Source organism: Aotus nancymaae, unplaced genomic scaffold, assembly GCF_030222135.1.
Source record: "Aotus nancymaae isolate 86718 unplaced genomic scaffold, 86718_ANA_hifiasm-v0.15.2.pri h1tg000020l, whole genome shotgun sequence".
In the NCBI taxonomy this organism is placed as follows: Eukaryota; Metazoa; Chordata; class Mammalia; order Primates; family Aotidae; genus Aotus; species Aotus nancymaae.
In genome coordinates, this window is record NW_026988432.1 from 15,505,305 (window position 1) to 15,525,382 (window position 20,078).

Sequence of the window (20,078 nt, forward strand, 5' to 3'; positions counted from 1 at the left end):
TTTCTTTTTTTTTTTTTTTTTTTTTGGTGGAGTCTTGTAGTGTCACCCAGGCTGGAGTGCAGTGGCACCATCTCGGCTCACTGCAATCTCTGCCTCCTGGGTTCAAGCAATTCTCCTGCCTCAGCCTCCGGAGTAGCTGGGACTACAGGCCTGCACCACCACACCCAGCTAATTTTTTTTGTATTTTTAGTAGAGACGGGTTTCACCATGTTGGCTAGGATGGTCTCGATCTCCTGACCTCATGATCCACCCGTCTCAGCCTCCCAAGATTCTGGGATTACAGGCGTGAGCCACTGTGCCTGGCATAAATTATATTTCTAAAACATTAGTATATTTTCATGAATGTAGGTTTTTCTTATTTCCTTTTGTGTAATAGAAAATACAGTATTTCAAAATGAAAGTAAAACACATAGCCCAAACCAAAACAAAAACATATGCAAAAACATTTTATTTATAATAGATCAACATTTTTGACATGAAAGGTAGCCACTTTCAATTTCTCAGGAATGCCTAGAACCCAACAGTTTTCAGAAAGACTACTTAGTTCACAATTATTTCACTGTAGGTAAATGAAATAATTTCAGAATGAACTTTTTAAATGGCTTTGCCTATGGCAAATCGTTTTATAAACTTGAATGTGTGGTAAGCTAGCTTTCCCAGGAAATGAATGTAATCCAACTATGCTCCAAATGTATTAAACCAGTTTATACAACAAATAAGAGAATCACCTAAGTGCATCGACTGTGCTCAAACAAGAATTCTCTTTATCAAAATATTCATTTTTCAAAAAGGCCTCACATTAACCCCTCAAACCAATCACCCCTTTCTATATCCAGCACTCTTTTCTACTTCAAGTTGCATGACTGTATAGACAACTGTCAAATTCCAGTGGAACTGTACACCGACTTAAGACTCTATGTAATATACACCAAACACAGGAAGTCACTGACTTTAAGGGACAAGGTGAAACTAACCAGTAATAATTTAGCCAATGTCATTTTTAGTTTAGAGGGAAAAAAAAAGCAGCCCCCAAGTGTCCTTAACTTTTCAGTACTTCTCTGTAACACACAGAATGAAAAGATACTCTCTAAAATTAAAATCATTAGAAAATATCTTAAATAAAATGTTTTACATAAATGTTAAATTTCAGATTCAAACTATATTTTCTTCTGTATCTCAATTTGGGAAACATCTTACAATTATAAGCTCTTCTCAGTTACATTTATTTTTGAGCATTTAAATCTACTACACACCAGTTTGTAAAATTCACCTTGGTTACTTCTCCCCATGCCAATGTGCTGTCTTTCCTTAGGTAAGTCCATTGTATGCATCTAAGTGCTGGGGAGGTTTAAATAGCACTTAAAGAATATTCATGAGCATTCTGAAATGCAGGTTTCATCTTTAGCTAATTACTGTAGGATTTGTAATTCAAATCATCACAGCATCCTAAAGAAATACTGTGTGAATGGAATGCACACAATTCCTACAGAACACACAAACTGAAGTCCAAAAGGCACAGAGTAATGCTGGTGGCTCTTTCTAGTCAGTTAAGAAACAATAAAAAGTCTGCATTATTCTTTCATAATTTAAATACTTAAGTAATCTCCACTTTATTATTTTATAACAATGACTTCAAATTTACATTATTTAAGTACCATTGTAATAGCTTAGTGTATAATACAGATATTTGTGAATATCCCATTCAAAAATTAAAAAAAAAAACAACTTTTCACTATATATATATATTTATATAAAAATTATTCTGAAAGACAAGAACATAGACAAGGGACTTGGTACAGACCATCAACTCAATTTTCTATCACCACAGTCGTAACTCCCAAATCAACAAATATACAGCAGTAATCAAAAGCAGTGCAAATATCTTTGGAGGTTAGGATAAAATTATAATGCAAGAACATAAAACTGAGGAAATAAAAAAGGCAAGTACTTCAAGTACAAGGAACCAGTCTGCTTGAGGTCCACCTTAGTGTTTACTGGGGGCTTCCTTCCTGCTTCTACTTCTTTCTCTGAAACACATTGGCCAACATGGCACCTGATGTTGTCAACTGGCCCATTTTGTTCAAAAACTTGGTCTTTGTATCTTCACTCACTAAGCTTGCAGCAATTGACATTGAGCTAGGAAAGAAAATTTAAAATTCATATAAAGCAATTAAAAAACCAAAATAACATTTTTTTTTCATTTCTTTAGTAGCATATCCTGAATGAATATACTCTGTATGGCATCACAAAAGGGAAACTATATTTTGGAGGGTAGTTTGTCTATTCCATACTGGGTTTGGAGCTTTCACGTTCATCATCTATAGTAAAGGAAGCATCTATGTGTGGCGGTTAGGAAGAAGTCTGAGGCTGCACTGAATCTTGGCTCTGTTTACGAGCTATGTGATCTCAGGTAAATTATTTAATCTTATCTGTAAAACGAGGAGGAATTAATATAATTCCTAATTAGAATTATATTAATACAGTAAAGTGCTTAGTATAGTGCTAGGCACATAATAGCATGATGTAATTGTTAGTAGTTATTCTTTATCACTTCATTTAATTCTTACAGAAATCTTGGAAGATAAATATTATTAGTATTTTCACAAATGAGAAAATTAAATCACAATGAGGTTTTTGTCCTGTGCTGATAATAATCCTATGTTATATTCCTTTTTTGGGGGGGATATTCCTTTTTTGGGGAATGTCCTGAATTGCCAGTTGCATTGATTTCAATCAGGTTCACATCCATTTCTTCTTTCTTTTTCACCAACCTGCTGTGTCGGGATAAACACAATCTAAATGTCCACTAAAGATTGCTAATTTATCATAGTCCTGAACAGAAACAGAATACTGAACAGAAACAGAATACTGATCAAGCACAATTTTTCAATGACCTGACAACTGTCCTGTAATAGACTCAGGAATCCAGTTTATTGCCTTGTGGCTTTGGCCAAGATGTTTTAGATCTCTCTGACTCAGTTTCCTCATCTGTAAAACACAGCTTGCGATTTCTGTTGCAAAATATTCTGAGGATTTAAGATAACATGTTTGAACATGTCAAAGACAACATGTGGCAAGCTGTAAGTGCTCACCATGTCTACTCAGCAGTTGAATCTACTGCATGAGGTGTGTGCTGCCACAGAGGACACCCAGGTCTATGCAGTCTATAAGGGTGTGCACTGTGAATTACTCAAGTTAAAAACCCAACCACGACCCCCACCTTGAAAATCCTCACATTGCTCGCATCCCTTTTTCCGAGGGTCAGTCCCACATTACTATTATTTGCTAGATAAAGCCAACATCTCAAGCTTTTGTTCACACTCTAACTTTAGAAATTAAACTCCCCATTTTAATTCTTCCTCCACTTTTTTTTTTTTTTTTGCCAGTGGTTCTGCCATTTTCCTCTGTTCCTAACAGTGAATATAATAGCTCCTTCTACTTCTATTTCAAACCAATCTCCAAGTCCTGTGACCTTATTCTTTGAAGCATTTCCTCTGTTTCTTTTTACTTCCATTGCTAATACTTCACAACTCAGTGATTCCAAGTCTTGCATCTTTAAGTATCAGATTAACTTCTAAAAGTCACTTCTTGATATCACATCTTAGCTCAAACATCTTTAATGCTTATGTACCACCTACAAGATAAAATGTGCTTTGCATTCAAGAAATGTAGCAATCTATTTCGTGTTTTTCCATACCACTGTCACTATCTCTTTGACCCGCTCAGTCAGGTTTGCCCAGTCTATTGTTCAATCACTCTCACATCTTTCTCTCTATCCATTGACTACCCATCTTTCAAAGCCCAGCTGAAGTCCTATGGTGCCTTTCCTTAACACTCTAGCTTTTCAGTGCTTTTCCTTTTCTTTAGAAAACTCATCATAAGTCAAAAGATAAGTATGATTTACATTTACATCTAGAAAAAGGGGATCTATGGGTCAGACCATAGTTGAGATATCAAGTTTTAATGATATTCTCAGAGGAGGCCAATGATGATGTTAAGGAGTCTGGAAACTGTAAGAGGTTAAAATGAAAGAAATGAAGAATATTTGGTCTGGAGAAGATTTAGGTGACCTAACTGATGCCTCCATATGTCATATGTGAAAAAACTGGATATATAATGTATATCTGCAGGGGTATATATATCTACATAAGTCTATTGATTCACATCACAGTCACCTGGAAAACTTTTTTGAAAATGCAGATGCCTAGGCCTAATCCAGTACTTTTGATTCTTTCCATCTGAGGTAGAAGGCCCAGGTCTATATTACAAAGCTTTCCAGTAAGAAAAAAAAAAATCATTGGATTACAGCAATTCCACCCCCACTCCAAGACAGAGTGTAGATTTTTATCAGTTTTATAAAGGGGTCTGTAACACTCCCCCACCCCTCTACCAGATAATAAAGACCTGTTTTCGAGGGTGTAGGAATTTTGAAAAGGGAGATATTAATCCAAGAAAAGAGAAATTTTAAAAAAAGTTATTAAAATGAAATGGGCTGCCTAATAAAGTAATGTGCATCCTTACTGCAAGTTTTCAAGCAAATCTCAGATCTTTCCATTGCAACTAATATCCCTATCTTCTTTAAAACTATTTATGTCCTATATTATTTAATATTATTTAACTCTTTCCTTCTCTTTAAAATCTCCACTTGATTTCTAACACCATTCTGGTTTGCCTTCTATTTCTCAGTGAAGTTTTTCCACATGCATCTTAAATTTTGGTCTCTAATTCCATGCTTGGTCACCTTCTCCCCATCAGAGCCCCCTTTTCAAGTAATGTAATTTATCTACCCCTACTCCAACTGTAAGCCTTTAATTACCACCCATACGCTGCTAATGGTTCTTAAATCTCAATGAACTGCCTATAGTGTTTCTCTACCTGTGCTTCACATTTTAAATATTCCTCTTCAGAATAGTTCTTCTTATAGTTCCATTTTGTTGTATTTTATCATCATCTGTTTAAATGTTCTCATCAGAAATGTAGGAATCTTGATTCTGTTCTCTTTCACTCTTAATCTGCTGCCAAGTTAAACTGAGTTTACATATGAGATACATATCTCAAATCCATCTTCTCATATTCACTGCCATACACTGGCATTATAACATGGTGGTTAAGATCATGGTCTCATGATCATACTGTCTGGGTTCTGGTTCCTCCACTTAGTAGCGAGGTGGCCTCTGAGCAACTTAACTACCTCCCTGTCATCTGTAAAGTGAGAATAGTAAAAGTATCTGCTTTGTAGGGCTAGTACGACAGTTATTAGCAAATATATGAAAAATGCTTAGAATGGTATCTGGTTCATAAGCGTTATTTACTGTTACCTTCCCATCCAAGCCCACACTTCCTCTCATCATGTATTCCTGTTACAGCTTTCTAATCTGTTCTACCCACTTCCCTATTCACTAGAGTCTGATTCCTGAAGAGGGATTCTCAAGGTGTGGTTCCTAAACCTGCAGCATTAGCATCACCTGGGAACTTGTTATCACTACAAATTCTCAGACTTCACTCAGATCTTCTGAATCAAAAACTCTGGGGATGGTACCCAGCTATTTTCAGGTGATACTGATGGACACTAACACTTGACAACCAAAAGTTCCTAAGTGTTGGCTACAGGTAGCAGGCCAAATCCAGCCTGCTGTTTTTGTAAATAAAGTTTTACTGAAACACAGCCAGTGCATTCATTTACATATTGTCAAAGGCTGCTTTCCTGGTACAACAGCACAGTCCAGCTGAGTAGCTGTGACAGAGATTGTATGGTCTCCCAAGTTTAAAATAATATTTACCATCTCTACAAAAAAGTTTGCCAACACCTGGCCTATAAGATAAAGTCCAAATCTCCCAGTGTGGCACCCAGAATTCTTTATTGTTTGATGCCCGCCTACCTTTATGCACTTATCTCTACCATTCTCCCACATGTACTCTATGCTGTAGCTTTACTTACAGTTCCCAAATACACTCATCGGTAACTTTTGTCATTTTGCACAGTGCTGATTTTTCTGCATGTCATCCTCTTTTTCTCTTCCTTTTTCCTCCCTAGTCAGCCATTCATATCTGAAGACTCCTGTGTTCCTTTTTCCTTGGAACCATTGCAGGCATTGTTTTAGTGTTTATCTATATTTTTAGCTTCTTTTTCCCACTTTCAGCTGTGAATTCCCCGAGGGAAGGGATTACAATTTGCTCAAGCTCATCTTTGTGAACAGCCCATGGTAAGCACTCTGAATTTCACTTACTGCTGAATGAATATAAGAAGGGTACCAAAATAGTTGTGCATACTCTTTTCTGCCTGCAGATTACTGCTTTTCAAACTTTTCTGACACAGATCCATAGTCAGAGACACATTTTAAGTGATGACTTATAGCACTTACACAGCTAAGTGATGTTTCACAAGAAACATTCATCCTTACTACTTGGGATGTATTCTCTATTTGATTCTATTTCTTGGGACGTAATACTTACCATAACCAATTGAATTAATTAAACAATGTACTAACGTCATGATCTGCAGTTTGAAAAACACTGCTTTTAACCATAGGCTCTTTGAAGGTGAAACATTTGCATGCATCATCTTTGTATTCCCCACAGCAAAGGGGAGAGCTCTTCACAGACATAGATATCTTTATCTGCACCCACTATCGCTTTTCCTTCCATCCTAGAAGCAGTTCCTTTTACTGTTTAAGGCTTTCCTCTTGCACTTTTGATCTACAATAGACTTCTGAGCAAGGCTGGGGTCAAGGTAGGTTTCCCTGAAGAGGCAACATCTAAGCTCTGTCCTCAAGGATGAATAGAAACTAGCTAGGCAGAGTAAGAATACTCCTGGCAGACAGAATCATATGTGTAAAAACCTGAGGAGAGCAGAAGCTTGTCCTGAATCTGATTAAGTCTAGATCTTAATTTAGATCTAGACCCAGCTACTAAATTGGGTCTAGATCTAGACCCACCTACTAAATATACAAGAAATATAGAAGAACATGTTAAAAGACAGAAGAGAAATGCAATCAGCAAAATTCAGATGGTGGGAAACTCTATAGGACTCAGTTTCTTCAATAAGTAAATTATATGGAGAAAAAAGCAAAATTCAGACTGTGGGAAACTTTCAATAAGTAAATCACATGGAGAAAAAAGGAACAGAAGGGTAACATTCTGTCTATGGGTTAAAGGAGACCTAACATAGCAACCAACTGCAATGTATAGAACTCATTTGGATCCTAACTCAAAGAAACAAACTGTAAGGAAAGACAACCAACCAACCACTGACATTTGTGAAACAAGGAGAAATTTGAATAAAGGCCAGATAGTTGATGATATTAAGTTGTTATTATTATGTTGGTGTGTTAATGATATTGTATTTATGTTATTTTTAAAGTAATACTTATCTATGGGAGAGAGGGAGAAGTAGGTGGGGTATGGATGAAATTGAAGCTGGGTTATGGTTATATGTTCAGAAATTAATTATATTTTGTTTATTTTTGTGTTTGTTAGAAAATCTCTATAGAAAGCCACCAATAATATAGAAGATGTGAATGTGTCCATTGTTTGAACCCTCCATGGCTAAAATGGTAGGTATGTATGAAGATTGCTTCCATCCTAAGATGCTTTATAACGTAAGGGTTCTAACACATCAAAGACATATGTGTGTTGCACATGGGGAATAGGGAGGAGCACATGTGTGAGTGTGTGTGTGTGTGTGTGTTTCTAGACTGATAGGATGAAACACTTATTCCTGGTAGTCAGCCTTAAAGAAAATACTTTTGAGCTTTTTATATCTAACAGAGTCCATTTAAGATGCTCAAGGTTTATACACAGTCCATCTGTAAATAACTCCCACTCCTGAGAGCCCAACATTATACTCTTTCACATCTATGCTTATGTTTTCATTTTACTGAATACTTGGATTCCAATTAGTTTGATTAGAAGCATGTGACTAGAACATTCCCAAGTTTATAATCCTTTATGCAGTATGTTGTTCATCTTACAACTGTGTCACAAGTTTCTTGACATTATTTTGAACAGTGAGTGAATAATCCAGCTACATATCAGAATTTCGTTGGAAGCTTTTAAACGTACAGATCCCTAGGCTGACTGAGACTATTGAGAGGAAGGCAAAGGACATGGGGTAGAGACCTGAATTTTAAATTCCCCAGATAATTATGATGAGATGATTTATGGACCAGCATTTCAGAACCAATGACTTAAATCATTTTCTTGTCTTCCAAACAGATGACTATTAACATAACACAAAATGACACATTATACTCATTGATAGCAAATTTAGATAGAGAAATTAAGGTTAACACGTCGCCTTAAAAAAAGAATTCATGTCTTACCCTTGAGGCTCTTGGACGGTCTTGTTTTCTACTTTTTGTTCACATTCTTTTATCATGGAACTTAAAATAACCTGATTAAAAAAATTTACTTTAGTGAAATACAGTTTACATAGTAAAATACTATGGTTTAATCTAATGTTTTAATTTAATTTTTAATATTCTCATAAGCTAATATGTTAATTAAAAATTTAGTTTTGGCAGTTACTTTGTTAAAGGAATTCATACTAGATTGCTAAATTAGGCACAGAAATAGCTTTAAAAAAATCTCAATCATATAACGATAATTTAGTTTGATTTTCACTAGTCTTCTTTCTAAATGTTTTCTATTCTCCCTTAGCTTCCCCACCATTTAATGTTAAAAGTAAAGTTCGTATGCATCTATATACTTAACATACACACATACTATGGTCACATACTTTCCCAGCAAAGGCTGTTTTGTTCTATGCCCCTTTCCTTTCTCCGGGTTGCAAAAAGTAAGATCCCTTATTTTAATGTCTAGAGCTCAGACTAGGTACAGCTCCACGGCTACTGAAATATAAGGGATATGCTGGGTGGCTAAAAGTTAACACCATTCCTGCAGGGAGACTGAGTGATAGAAAGGGTAGAGAGATCTAAACTGCTGCTCTAATATCTGGCAACCACACCAGAAAATGCATGGCTCTTCTGAATATTCTTGGTCCATGTTTGGGCATGGAGGTCACTAAAAAAATATTTATTGTCTACCTACTATATGCTAGGCACCTTTTTAGACAGTGGGGATAGAGTAAATAAAACAGACAATATTACCTTCTTGTGGAGCTTATGTTCTAGTAAGAGAGATAGACGTACAAACAAAAAGCAGGTAAATTATGTAGTGTATTAGAAAGTGACAGGGTTTTAGAAAAAGCATTGAGTAAGATAAGGGGTACTAGGAAGACCAAAGTGGAGAATGGTACAATTCACATGGAGGTGTTCAGAGTAGGCTTCATGGAGATGGTAACGTTTCAGTAAAAACACGAAGGAGATGGAGGAGTAAGTGCTATAGACACTAGGAAGAGACTGCTCAAAGGCTGTGGGGTGGGGGTAGACCTGCCATGTCCTAAGGAAAGAGGCCAGGGTGGGTGCAGGGTGAGCAAGGGAGAGAGGATAGAAGATGAAGTCTTAGATGTACTAGAAGAGAGGGCCGGATCCTATAGTGCCTTGTAGATTACAGTAAGGACTTTGGGTATTATTCTGAGAGAATAAAACTTTTATCATGTGGGAAATTCTAGATTACCCTTTTTTGAATGTAATCTCTGCTTCCCCACTCTCTTGTCTTACAGGTTATAGCATTTGTTTGTTTGGCTAGTTATTTGCTTATTGGTTTTTAAGGAGTTTTTTTTGTATTTTTCTTTCTCCTCCTTACATTGTCCCGGTTTCCTCCAGTATCCTCCTTCTTTCTTCTATATTTTCATCTGTCTTTGGTATTCTAGGTCTTTCTCAAATGACTGGTAATCTTGGGATATCTACTAATGACCAGGGCACCAAAATGTGGATTAGAATCTCTTCATGCATGGGTAGACTTCACTTTAAGTTGAATCTGGCACAAGCCTAATGTTCTGTTGATCTTTTTTTCCCATGGGTCTAATAATCCTGACTGCCAGCATCAGAAGGGTAATGAGGTGTCCCAGCATTAACTAGCTGTCACTTATTTTCCCTTTTTACAGCATGGTTTGATCTATGAGTGCGCACCTCACTACTGCTATCAGCTATGCCAGATATCTCAAGTCCACAGAGTAAAGCTCCAGTCTCCCTTCAAGGTTGGAGAGGGAATCTGGGAATCTATCTGCTCCTTTTAAAGTCTTTAAATTAATCCTCTTACTCAGTCCAACCATACCCTAATGGAGGTAGGGTGATCTGTGGTGAAACAGGTTTGCATCTTATTTGTTCTGTCCTACAGACTTAGATTTAGCATTTATCTTAGAAGCCAGGATCCTCAACAAAGTACTAGCAAACTTAATCTAGCTACATATAAAAGGAATTCTACAATATAACCAAGTGGGATTTATCCCAGGAATGCAAGGTTGGTTTAATACTCCAAGATAAATTAATGTACTACACTGTATCAATAGAAGAATAAACAACCTCATGATCATCTCAACTGATGTAGAAAAAAATCTGACAATATCTAACATCCCTTCATAATAAAAACATTCAAAAACTAGGAATAGATGGAAACTTCCTCAAGCTGATAAAGGGCATCTAATTAACATACAAAGCAAAACTGAAAAGAACTAAAAGGGGAAGTAGACAATCCTCAGTCATAACTTTTCTTTTTTTTTTTTTGAGATGGAGTTTCACTCTTGTTACCCAGGCTGGAGTGCAATGGCGCGATCTCAGCTCACCGCAACCTCTGCCTCCTGGGTTCAGGCAATTCTCCTGCCTCGGCCTCCTGAGTAGCTGGGATTACAGGCATGCGCCACCATGCCCAGCTAATTTTTTTTGTATTTTTAGTAGAGACGGGGTTTCACCATGTTGACCAGGATGGTCTCGATCTCTTGACCTCGTGATCCACCTGCCTCGGCCTCCCAAAGTGCTGCGATTACAGGCGTGAGCCACTGCGCCTGGCCAGTCATAACTTTTAACAAGTCTTTCAATAGCTGACAAAACCAGCAGGTCACAAAAAAATTGATACAAAGTTAGAATTGAACCATAAAATTAACTAACTTTATTTTATTGAAATATATAAAACAGTATACCTAATAATGACAGAAGGTATATTATTTTCAAATGCCACATTGATTATATTCTGGGCCATTAGGATAATTTTAACAAATTTCAAAGGACTGAAATCAGAGTATCTTCTCTAAATGTAGTTAAGTTAGAAATCAGTAACAAAAATATCACTAGAAAGGCCGGGCGCGGTGGCTCAAGCCTGTAATCCCAGCACTTTGGGAGGCCAAGGCGGGTGGATCACGAGGTCAAGAGATCGAGACCATCCTGGTCAACATGATGAAACCCCGTCTCTACTAATACAAAAAATTAGCTGGGCATGGTGGCGCATGCCTGTAATCGCAGCTACTCAGGAGGCTGAGGCAGGAGAATTGCCTGAACCCAGGAGGCGGAGGTTGCGGTGAGCCGAGATCGCGCCATTGCACTCCAGCCTGGGTAACAAGAGCGAAACTCCGTCTCAAAAAAAAAAAAAAAAAAAAAAAAAATATCACTAGATAATTCCCATTGTCCCTCAATTAAACAAACCCCATGGGTCAGTAATGAAATACTGGAAATAAAACTCTAATTGGAACTAAATGATAATAAAGATAAAATATAGCAAATGCATGGGATACAGCTAAAACAATACTTAAAACCTTAAATTCATAGCCGAGCATGGTGGCTCAAACCTGTAATCTCAGCACTGTGGGAAGCCAAGGTGGGTGGATCACTTGAACTCAGGAGTTCGAGACCAGCCTGGGCAACATGGCAAAACCCTGTCTCTACTAAAAATATAAAAATTTAGCTGGGCATAGTGGTGCACGCCTGTAGTCCCAGCTACTCAGGAGGCTGAGGTGGGGTGATCAGTGGGAGGTGGAGGTTGCAGTGAGCCAAGAAGGTGCTACTGTACTCCAGCATGGGCGACGGGGAGACCCTGTCTCAAAAAACAAACAGAAAACCAAAACCCTTAAATTCATATACTAGAAAAGTTTAAAAATGACCTAAGCTTCTTCCTCAATAAGTTAGAAAAATACAATAAAAACAAATCTAAACAAAATAAAAGGAAATAAAGATGAAAATGGATATAAATGAAATGGAAAAAAAGCAGTAGGGAAAAATCAGCATAGCTAAAAGTTCAATATTTGAGATGATTAGTTCAAAACTAACTTTAAAAGAAAGAAAGAAAAATAAAACAGGCTGGGCACGGTGGCTTATGCCTGTAGTCCCAGCACTTTGAAAGGAGAGCTAAATAAATATAAGATAGAGCATGTTCTATATAGGAAGACTCAAAATCATACAAAAGACTCCCCAAATTAATTTACAGAATCAATTCAATTTCAATCAGAATCTAAATAAGATCCTTCTTGGAACCTGTCAATTTAATACTAAACTTTACATGAGGAAGCTAAGGGTCATGAATAGTCAAAACATTTCTAAAAAGGACAGGATGCTGGACTTGTCCTACTGGGTTTCTGGACTTTTAAACAAGGTAACTGTAATAAAGACAGCATATCATTTTAATAATAATTGGCAAAGAAATCAGTGAGAAAGAATGCTGCTCAATAACAGATATGTACATACATTGGGACTTCATATAAGACAGAGGCAGCATTGCCAATCAGTGCAAAAATGATGAACTGTTCAATAAACAATACCAAATACTGAAATAACAGACTGTCCATATAGAAAAAATACATAACTGGAGTGCTAGCTCATATCATACATAAAAACCAATTCTAGTAAAATTAAGAAGTTTATTGTATAAAGTCAATTAAAAAAATTTCAGAAGTATAGGAAATAATGTCTTTAGAAATGATCAATCTATTAACAAATTAAGAGTCAGTGTTCAAAGATGCCAAAACTATGAAAACACATATCATAAATTGGAAAAAGATATTCATAAAACATAAAACTAACTAAGTATTGGTATATTCCAGATATATAACAAACTTCTAAAAAATAACTGTTAAAAAGACAGCCTAAATGAAAAATAGGCAAAAAACCTAAATAGACTTTAATAGAAGAACACAACTCGTCAACAAGCATACCAAAAGATGCTCAAATTTGACAGCAGAGAAATGCAAATCAAAACCACAATGGTAATTTTATACCCACCAAATTAGAAAGTTTATCAATACCAAGTGTTGGTAAACATAGAACTAAAAGGGTACTCCCATACATTGCCTACAGAGGTATAAATTGTTAGCATTTTGGAAAACAATTTAGCATTAGCAGGCAAAACTGAAAATGTGTACACTGTACAACTTGTTGATTTTCTCCTATGTATATCTCACAAACTTGCACATGTGCATCATAAGATGCTTGTAATTCTGTTTGTAATAACAGAATACTGGAAACAACACTGATTTTCCCAAAAAGAAGAATGAATAAACTATGGCATAGTCATACAAAGGAATACTATTCAGTAAGGACAATAAAAGAACTACTTTTGCAAATATCAATAAGAATGAAACTTATAAACAAAATGAGTGAAAAAAGCAAATCATATAATACATACGGGAGATTCCATATACACAGGATAGGAGAAATATGCAAAATTAAACAATATGTTGTTCAGGGCTAAAAAAATATGTGGTAAAATAATAAAAACAAAATATGATAATATAAAATTCTGGGCAAGTGTTAAACTTGCAGGATCACAAGAGAGGGGCATGATTAGGGAGGGGCATATATGGAACTTTTAAGATATTGGCAATTTTCTATTTCTTAAGCTAAGTAGTAATTATATGGGTGTTAGTTTAATTATTATTATTTAAAATTTTTTTACTTCTGTTTTCCCTCATCATCTTTGTGACAGTATAATTATTGTTTTTTAAACCATACTGATGGTTGGTCATAGTCTTCTGTGTCAATTTGGCTAGGATATAGTACCCAGTTATTTACCCAGGCTGTGAAGGTATTTTGTAGATGTGATTAACATCCACAATAAATTAGTTTTAAGTAAAGGAGATTATTGCCCTCAAAAATATGGGTAGGCCTCATCCAAGCAGTTGAAGGCTTTATGAGCAAAAAGTGAGGTTTCCTGAAGAAGGAATCTACCTCAAATACTGCTTGAGTTTTCAGCCATATTTTGGACTGAAGCCTGCAACATCAATTCCTGCCTGAGTGTTCTGTCCTATGGTCTCTCCTACATATCTTGGACTTGCCAGCCCCCTCAACTGCATAAGCCAATTCCTTAAAATAAATCTCTTAATATATCATATTGGTTTTGCTTCTCTGGAGAACTCCGACTAATACAAACACATATGTAATATTATAGCCTTTGAATGTATATCCTACACTTTACATTATAAAATGGTATTCTTTTGACAGAGGAAAGAGAATAGGCAAAGGCATGGAAGCAGAAGATGATGTTACGTAGTGGGAGATGAATTAGTTTGGCATGGCTGGGGCAGAGTGTGTGATGGAGGAGGAAGGGAGAGGAATGAAACTATCAAGATGAACAGATGTCAGATGATAAAAGGCCTTGTGTGTAAGAAACCTGTAAAGGGTTTTTAACAGAAGAATAACATGAAGAGATTTATACTTAGAAAAAGTACTTTGGATATAGTGCGAAACAATAGTAGAAAGCTAAGATTGGAGAAAAATTAAGATATTCTATAACGGTTTCAATGAAATAACAATCAAGGATTCAACTAACAGAGTGGCACAGGTATAAAGAAAGGGAAGAGATTAGAAAAACATTATGAAACTAAAGAACTTATTGGATATATTCTAGGTTAACTATCAGGTATGCGACTTGGGGAGAAAGCAGTATGGCATTAGCCAAAGTGGGAGACAGAGTAATTCTGGTTGTGGGGATTGGCCATGCTGAATTTTACATGATGCCTGTGGGACATGCAGGTGGAATCAACAGGTGGCAGTGAGACATGAAGTTCTACGGCTCCAGCATGTTAGAGCAGAAGATGGGAATTTGTGTGATATAAACATACAGTAAAAGCAAGTTAGCTGATGAGTATGGATGAACTTGTTCATGGAGAATAATTCTAATGAATGAAAAAGGAAACATTTAAAGGTGAGGTAAGAAAAGAAGGGAGATTGGGAAGAACTGACTAGAGAAAAAAACAGGAATACAAGTGGAGTCCCAGGAGCCATAGGAGTTTTGAAACAGAAGATGCTGCAGAGAGACCTGAAGCTGTAAGAACTAAAAAAAGTCCTGTCAGGGTGGCAGCTTGGTCATGAGTGATCTTAAAGATGCCAGTTTCAATGGATTAGTGTGATGCAAGGAATATGTACCAATAGATACTGTAAAAGTTGAGAGAGTAAATGTGGATGATCAGGAAGAATAAGAGACTTGGAGAGGGATGAAAGGAAGTTTTTGCTATTTAGGAGTGGAGAGTTAAACATTGTAAAAGGAAAAGCTGATAGAAAAAAAGGTTGAAGATACAGAATAGGAAATAAATGATCACAGGGTTTTGGAGGAAAGAGGAGGGGAAGCAGGAGACAAATAGCATGGAATAAAATAGTTATGAGGAAATGAAGACAGAAAACAGAAACTCTGCATCTAAGAAAGTTACTGGTCAGAGATAACTAACATTTTATAGTTAAAAAATTTTCACATACATCATCTTATTAATGTCTCATTATATTAAATGAAGGAGAGTGTATTATCCCTAATTTAGACAATTAAAGAGAGGCTCAAAGATGTTAAAGAGCTGCTGAAGGTATCACATCTTGTAAATAAATTGGTAAAATGACATTGAGCTAGAGGTAAAACAATTACGATAGCATATCATAAGCCTCACACAGAGAAGAATGCAAGTGTGTATATGAGGTATTAAAACATGAACATGGCAGTGCTAATCACAGTGGCTCACCTCATGCTCTGGAGAGAGATGTTCCATGTCAGTCCGTAAACATCTGAGACCAGGTAAAAAGTGATTAACCATTAAATCCTCTGAAATGACTTAGGACAAGGTAGTTAAGGGAATTAAATGAAACCAAACTGGTATGTCCAAACAACTGAGTTACTACTTTATAAAAGAGACGCCTTCTTAGATGATGCTTATGGCATGCTGATCGCTCAGAGTAACGAGGCTCCCCTCAAGTATGAATCCTCAATTGCAGAAAGTAAGTTATTTATCAGGAGTCAATTGTGTTTATTCACACAAATCTAGTGATGTCAGTGGTATTCATCATTTAAATTACAGAATGTCATGTAAATGTATAAAATGAGCATAACAATTAAATCATGTAACCTAATCAGATGTTTCAGTGAATATGAAGGAAGTATCAAAAGTAAGAAAATGAATGTTTCCATGACAATTAAGTTGAAAGTTTTGGGGAAAATTGATAAATGCAAATTGCTTAAAACATTGCTGTTGAATTATTATGTATAGGACAATTGTAAAAGATTGAGAGAAATATAAAAATCTAGAAGAACTCTATACTGCTTATCAGAAATATTTCTGGATCCTCTTTAAGGAACTTTAACCAGAAAATTATAGACAATTGCATTACAGATGTGATTTACCTGAGAAAGAAGATGTTTAACTATAATCAACAGATTCACACAAAAGAAATGCCTACAAGAGACTGGTAAAAGAAAATACATGTATACATTTTAAGTTAAAATAAGTTATCTAAGGTAGATACCCTTTTCCTGATTTCTTGCTTTAACCATTCTGTTAAACTGACCTACTGTGGGTGTTGACTGAGTTGGATAACGGAGCTTTTGCTGTAATAAGAACGTTTGCTAAGTTTAGGATTCCTTGTAGTTCTTGGTCATCTTTGAGTTTCAGTTGATTATCTTGACCTTAAAAGGTATCAGGAAAGCAGACACATTTCTCCAGAAAACAATTCATCTTGTTCATTCACATCAATTCTGATACATTCTCCATTTATTCTAGTTGTTAGCCATGAAAAACTAGCTCCTATTTAACATCACACCACAAAAATGCCAGTAAAGGAGTTCCCTTATAAAAATGACGTAGTCAAAAAAAATGAATTTCTTTAAGAAAAAAGTCAGTGTAACTATTGCTTTGAAAATACAGTTATAAATAAAAATTGTTCACAAAGCTCCTATAATGAGTGATTTATACATTTAATAGGTATCAAAAATATAAGCATCATTTGGTCAAACCAAATCCCTATGGACATATAGATGGCTGCAACCTAATGATTATTGTAGTCTTGCTATCTAGATATGGGGAAAGTGGCACCAAAATATAACTGTGAATGATCTTTGAATTAGTAGTTAAGAGTCTGATCTAGAGAAATATGGGCATGAACTGAGAATCTGAAGATGGCCCTACTTAGAGAGAAGAGGGAAATCACTTTCCATTTCCTCTCTTTCTACTCACTGTTGGGGCCTACCTTTTCCCTATGGATCAATCTTTCTCAAGGACTGGAAACTCAGAGGTAATTACTTCCATCAGATATTAGGAGTCACCTTTACTTCACTGGTGAATGACAGTTAGCCTCTGACTGCTAACAATGAAAGGAGATTCACAGTTTATTAAGGGAGATCACTGCATTTTAGATAGCTCAATTATGAAGTTTGTTTATAAATGAAATCAGCTTCTGTTACCTCTGCTTGTTAGTGTCAGCTCTGTACCTTAGCTGCACAGTGTGCCTAATCATCCTTTTACCTAAAACCCTTTTTTTTTTTATTGAGACAGAGTCTCCCTCTGTCACCAGGCTGGAGTGCAGTGGTTCAATCTTGGCTCACTGCAACCTCCACCTCCTGGAGGTTGCAGTGCCTCAGCCTCAGCCTCTCATGTAGCTGAGACTACAGGCGGGTGCCACCATACCCAGCTAATTTTTTGTATTTTTAGTAGAGATGGGGTTTCACCATGTTGGCCAGGATGGTCTTGATCTCCTGACCTCACAATCTGCCTGCCTCGGCCTACCAAAGTGCTGGGTTTACAGGCGGAAGCCACCATGCCCGGCAAAACATTTAAAATACCTTTTCATCTACAAGCCATCTCTTCTCCAGGTTAAATATTCCTAAATTCCTTCAAACTTTCCTTAAACATGACTTCTTGACTTATTATTATGCCAAAATGTTACACACTACAGTTTTTATAATGTCTGAATTAAAACACGATATAGTGCTAAAAGGAACACTCTTCTGATTAGCTTAGCATATAATGGAGTGAAACAGATCAGAACAATGTGATTTTATTAGGGGCCACAACACTGTTGATTCAAGTACATGTTCTGACTCATGTAGAACTAACACTTTTAGTATTTGAACAGGGACTATTGCTAAGATGGTTCTTTCCATTACCGTATTGGTATGAAGACTTTTTACTGTATTTACTCTAGTGATATTCCATGCGTATCTAAACACACAATAATATTCCTTCTACATAGATTTCTATGCTCTTTGGAAACCACTGCCTTCCCTACTTGGAAAATTTGGTTTTACAGAGATAAACATTTGGATCTTTTGACTTTCCCATTTTCCTTGAGGCATATTCCTTTAGAAACTCTCTGCTATATAAGATTCTACATAACATTTTGCATAAGTTTTAAACATTACTTTCACAAAGTCCATAAACATACCAATCTTTTATTTTTTTGATACACAAACTCTGCGATGTGTCACTGTTGCTTTCTTGCAAGGGTCTTATCACTTCTCCAATAGTAAAGAATTCTTACTTGCTAATTCAGAATATCAGTTCCTCTTTTTGCTTCCTCTATCTTTCCTAAGTTGAAAATGCCAACAAGAAATCAAGAATAATAAGTTCTGCTTTTAGCGGAACTAAACTTATAGAAGATGTGAATAGTTGAGGTTACAAAATTATTAAATTATTAAAATATGGTGTCATCTATATTATAAAAAACATGGTTCATATCCTTCACATGATTAGGCCATTTGTAATAAATTTCCAACATAAACTGCTCTCAACCATGTATCCAGCTTTCAGTTTTTGTATTTCCAAAGACATATGGCTATTTAACAGATAGCTCTACTTTTCTACTTCTTCTGTTTGATTTATTCTAAACAAAAATAACCTCCTGTTGGTACATTCCAGTCAAGAGTCCAGTGTCAATGAGTGTTAGTAATATTTTAGGGCATATTTATCTCATTTAAAATTACCTGTTCATGCTGCTTATTACTTCAGTCTGGTATATAACAATGTAAACCATATATAATAATCCTGAAACTCTTCCTTTGCTCTGTTTTTTGTTTAGCATGTACTTTAGTATTCAGCCTTTCACTCTTTTTTCAATCTCTCATTTCCTCTTTCTTCAACCCTTCTGGATTTTAAATAAAACAGCCTAAAAGTTGGGAGTTCACTGTGTCCATTGTTATCTTTACTTCCTTCTTAGTTTGATTTTATAGGTATAGGAGAGTAAAGAGAACATTTAACAGAAAGGCTAAAGTTCTTTGTTCCAGTCACAATTTTGCTTTTAACTATAAAAAATAGAAGCCAGTTATATCTTTAAGCCTTAGTTTAATCATTTACAGTCATTGACATGGGATTATATGATCTCTAAGTTTTCTTCCAGTTCTACAATCCCTGGAGATCATTAGCCTTGTTGGCTCTGTACTTTTCCAATGTGTGATATCTTTCTAAGAGATAGTCATAATATTCCACTGGATACTGAGAGTTAAACATTCACTGAAAAACCTAAATGCCAAGTCATGTATATAAGGCTTCCTTTTGATTAACAGAAGTCACAGCTGTAATTCTTTCTGCCCTTTATTACTTGCTCAGTGATGTAGCTAACTAATAAAAATAAAAACCTCAGGTTAAGAACCTTATCAAAATTCTCAAAACTGTAGAATATAAAAGCACAGATGACTTAAAATTATCTTTTAAAATTATGAAATGGCTAAAAGAAGGAGTAGAGTGAAACAAATCAAATCTTCAATTTTCTACAATTCTTATGTAAGTTGAAGCAAAAAAGTTCTCCTTTTCAATATTTAGCAACTGAGGTCCCCTGTAAGATTGGTTATATAAATGTAGATACACCTTAATAAAGCAAGGATACAACAGCAGGAAAGTGCACTGTAAGCTTCAAAAAGATGTGTAGCAATGTCCAGTCTTTTAGAATCTACAATCTGTAAGTTGTTCACCAAGGCTAACTTATGCAAATGTGGTATAACAACTG

The 20,078-nt window shown here is 35.9% G+C and overlaps 1 protein-coding gene across 8 annotated transcripts in view; it reads right to left on the bottom strand.

The window, feature by feature from the left end:
- Positions 1 to 433: 433 nt before the first annotated feature.
- Positions 434 to 20,078, bottom strand: part of RELCH (RAB11 binding and LisH domain, coiled-coil and HEAT repeat containing) — a 124,372-nt gene continuing 104,727 nt past the window's right edge. For 7 of the 8 annotated variants that reach the window (XM_064379062.1, XM_064379061.1, XM_021672027.2 and 4 more), the window contains 4 exons: positions 19,959 to 20,075; positions 15,830 to 15,918; positions 8,322 to 8,392; positions 434 to 2,136 (listed from right to left, as the gene is read on the bottom strand). In XM_064379062.1, coding sequence (XP_064235132.1) covers positions 2,016 to 2,136; positions 8,322 to 8,392; positions 15,830 to 15,918; positions 19,959 to 20,075 — 398 coding nt within the window. In that variant the 3' untranslated portion in view covers positions 434 to 2,015. Of the gene's footprint in view, positions 2,137 to 8,321; positions 8,393 to 15,829; positions 15,919 to 19,958; positions 20,076 to 20,078 lie in introns of those variants that run through there. The other variant, XM_064379064.1, reaches the window with a different exon arrangement.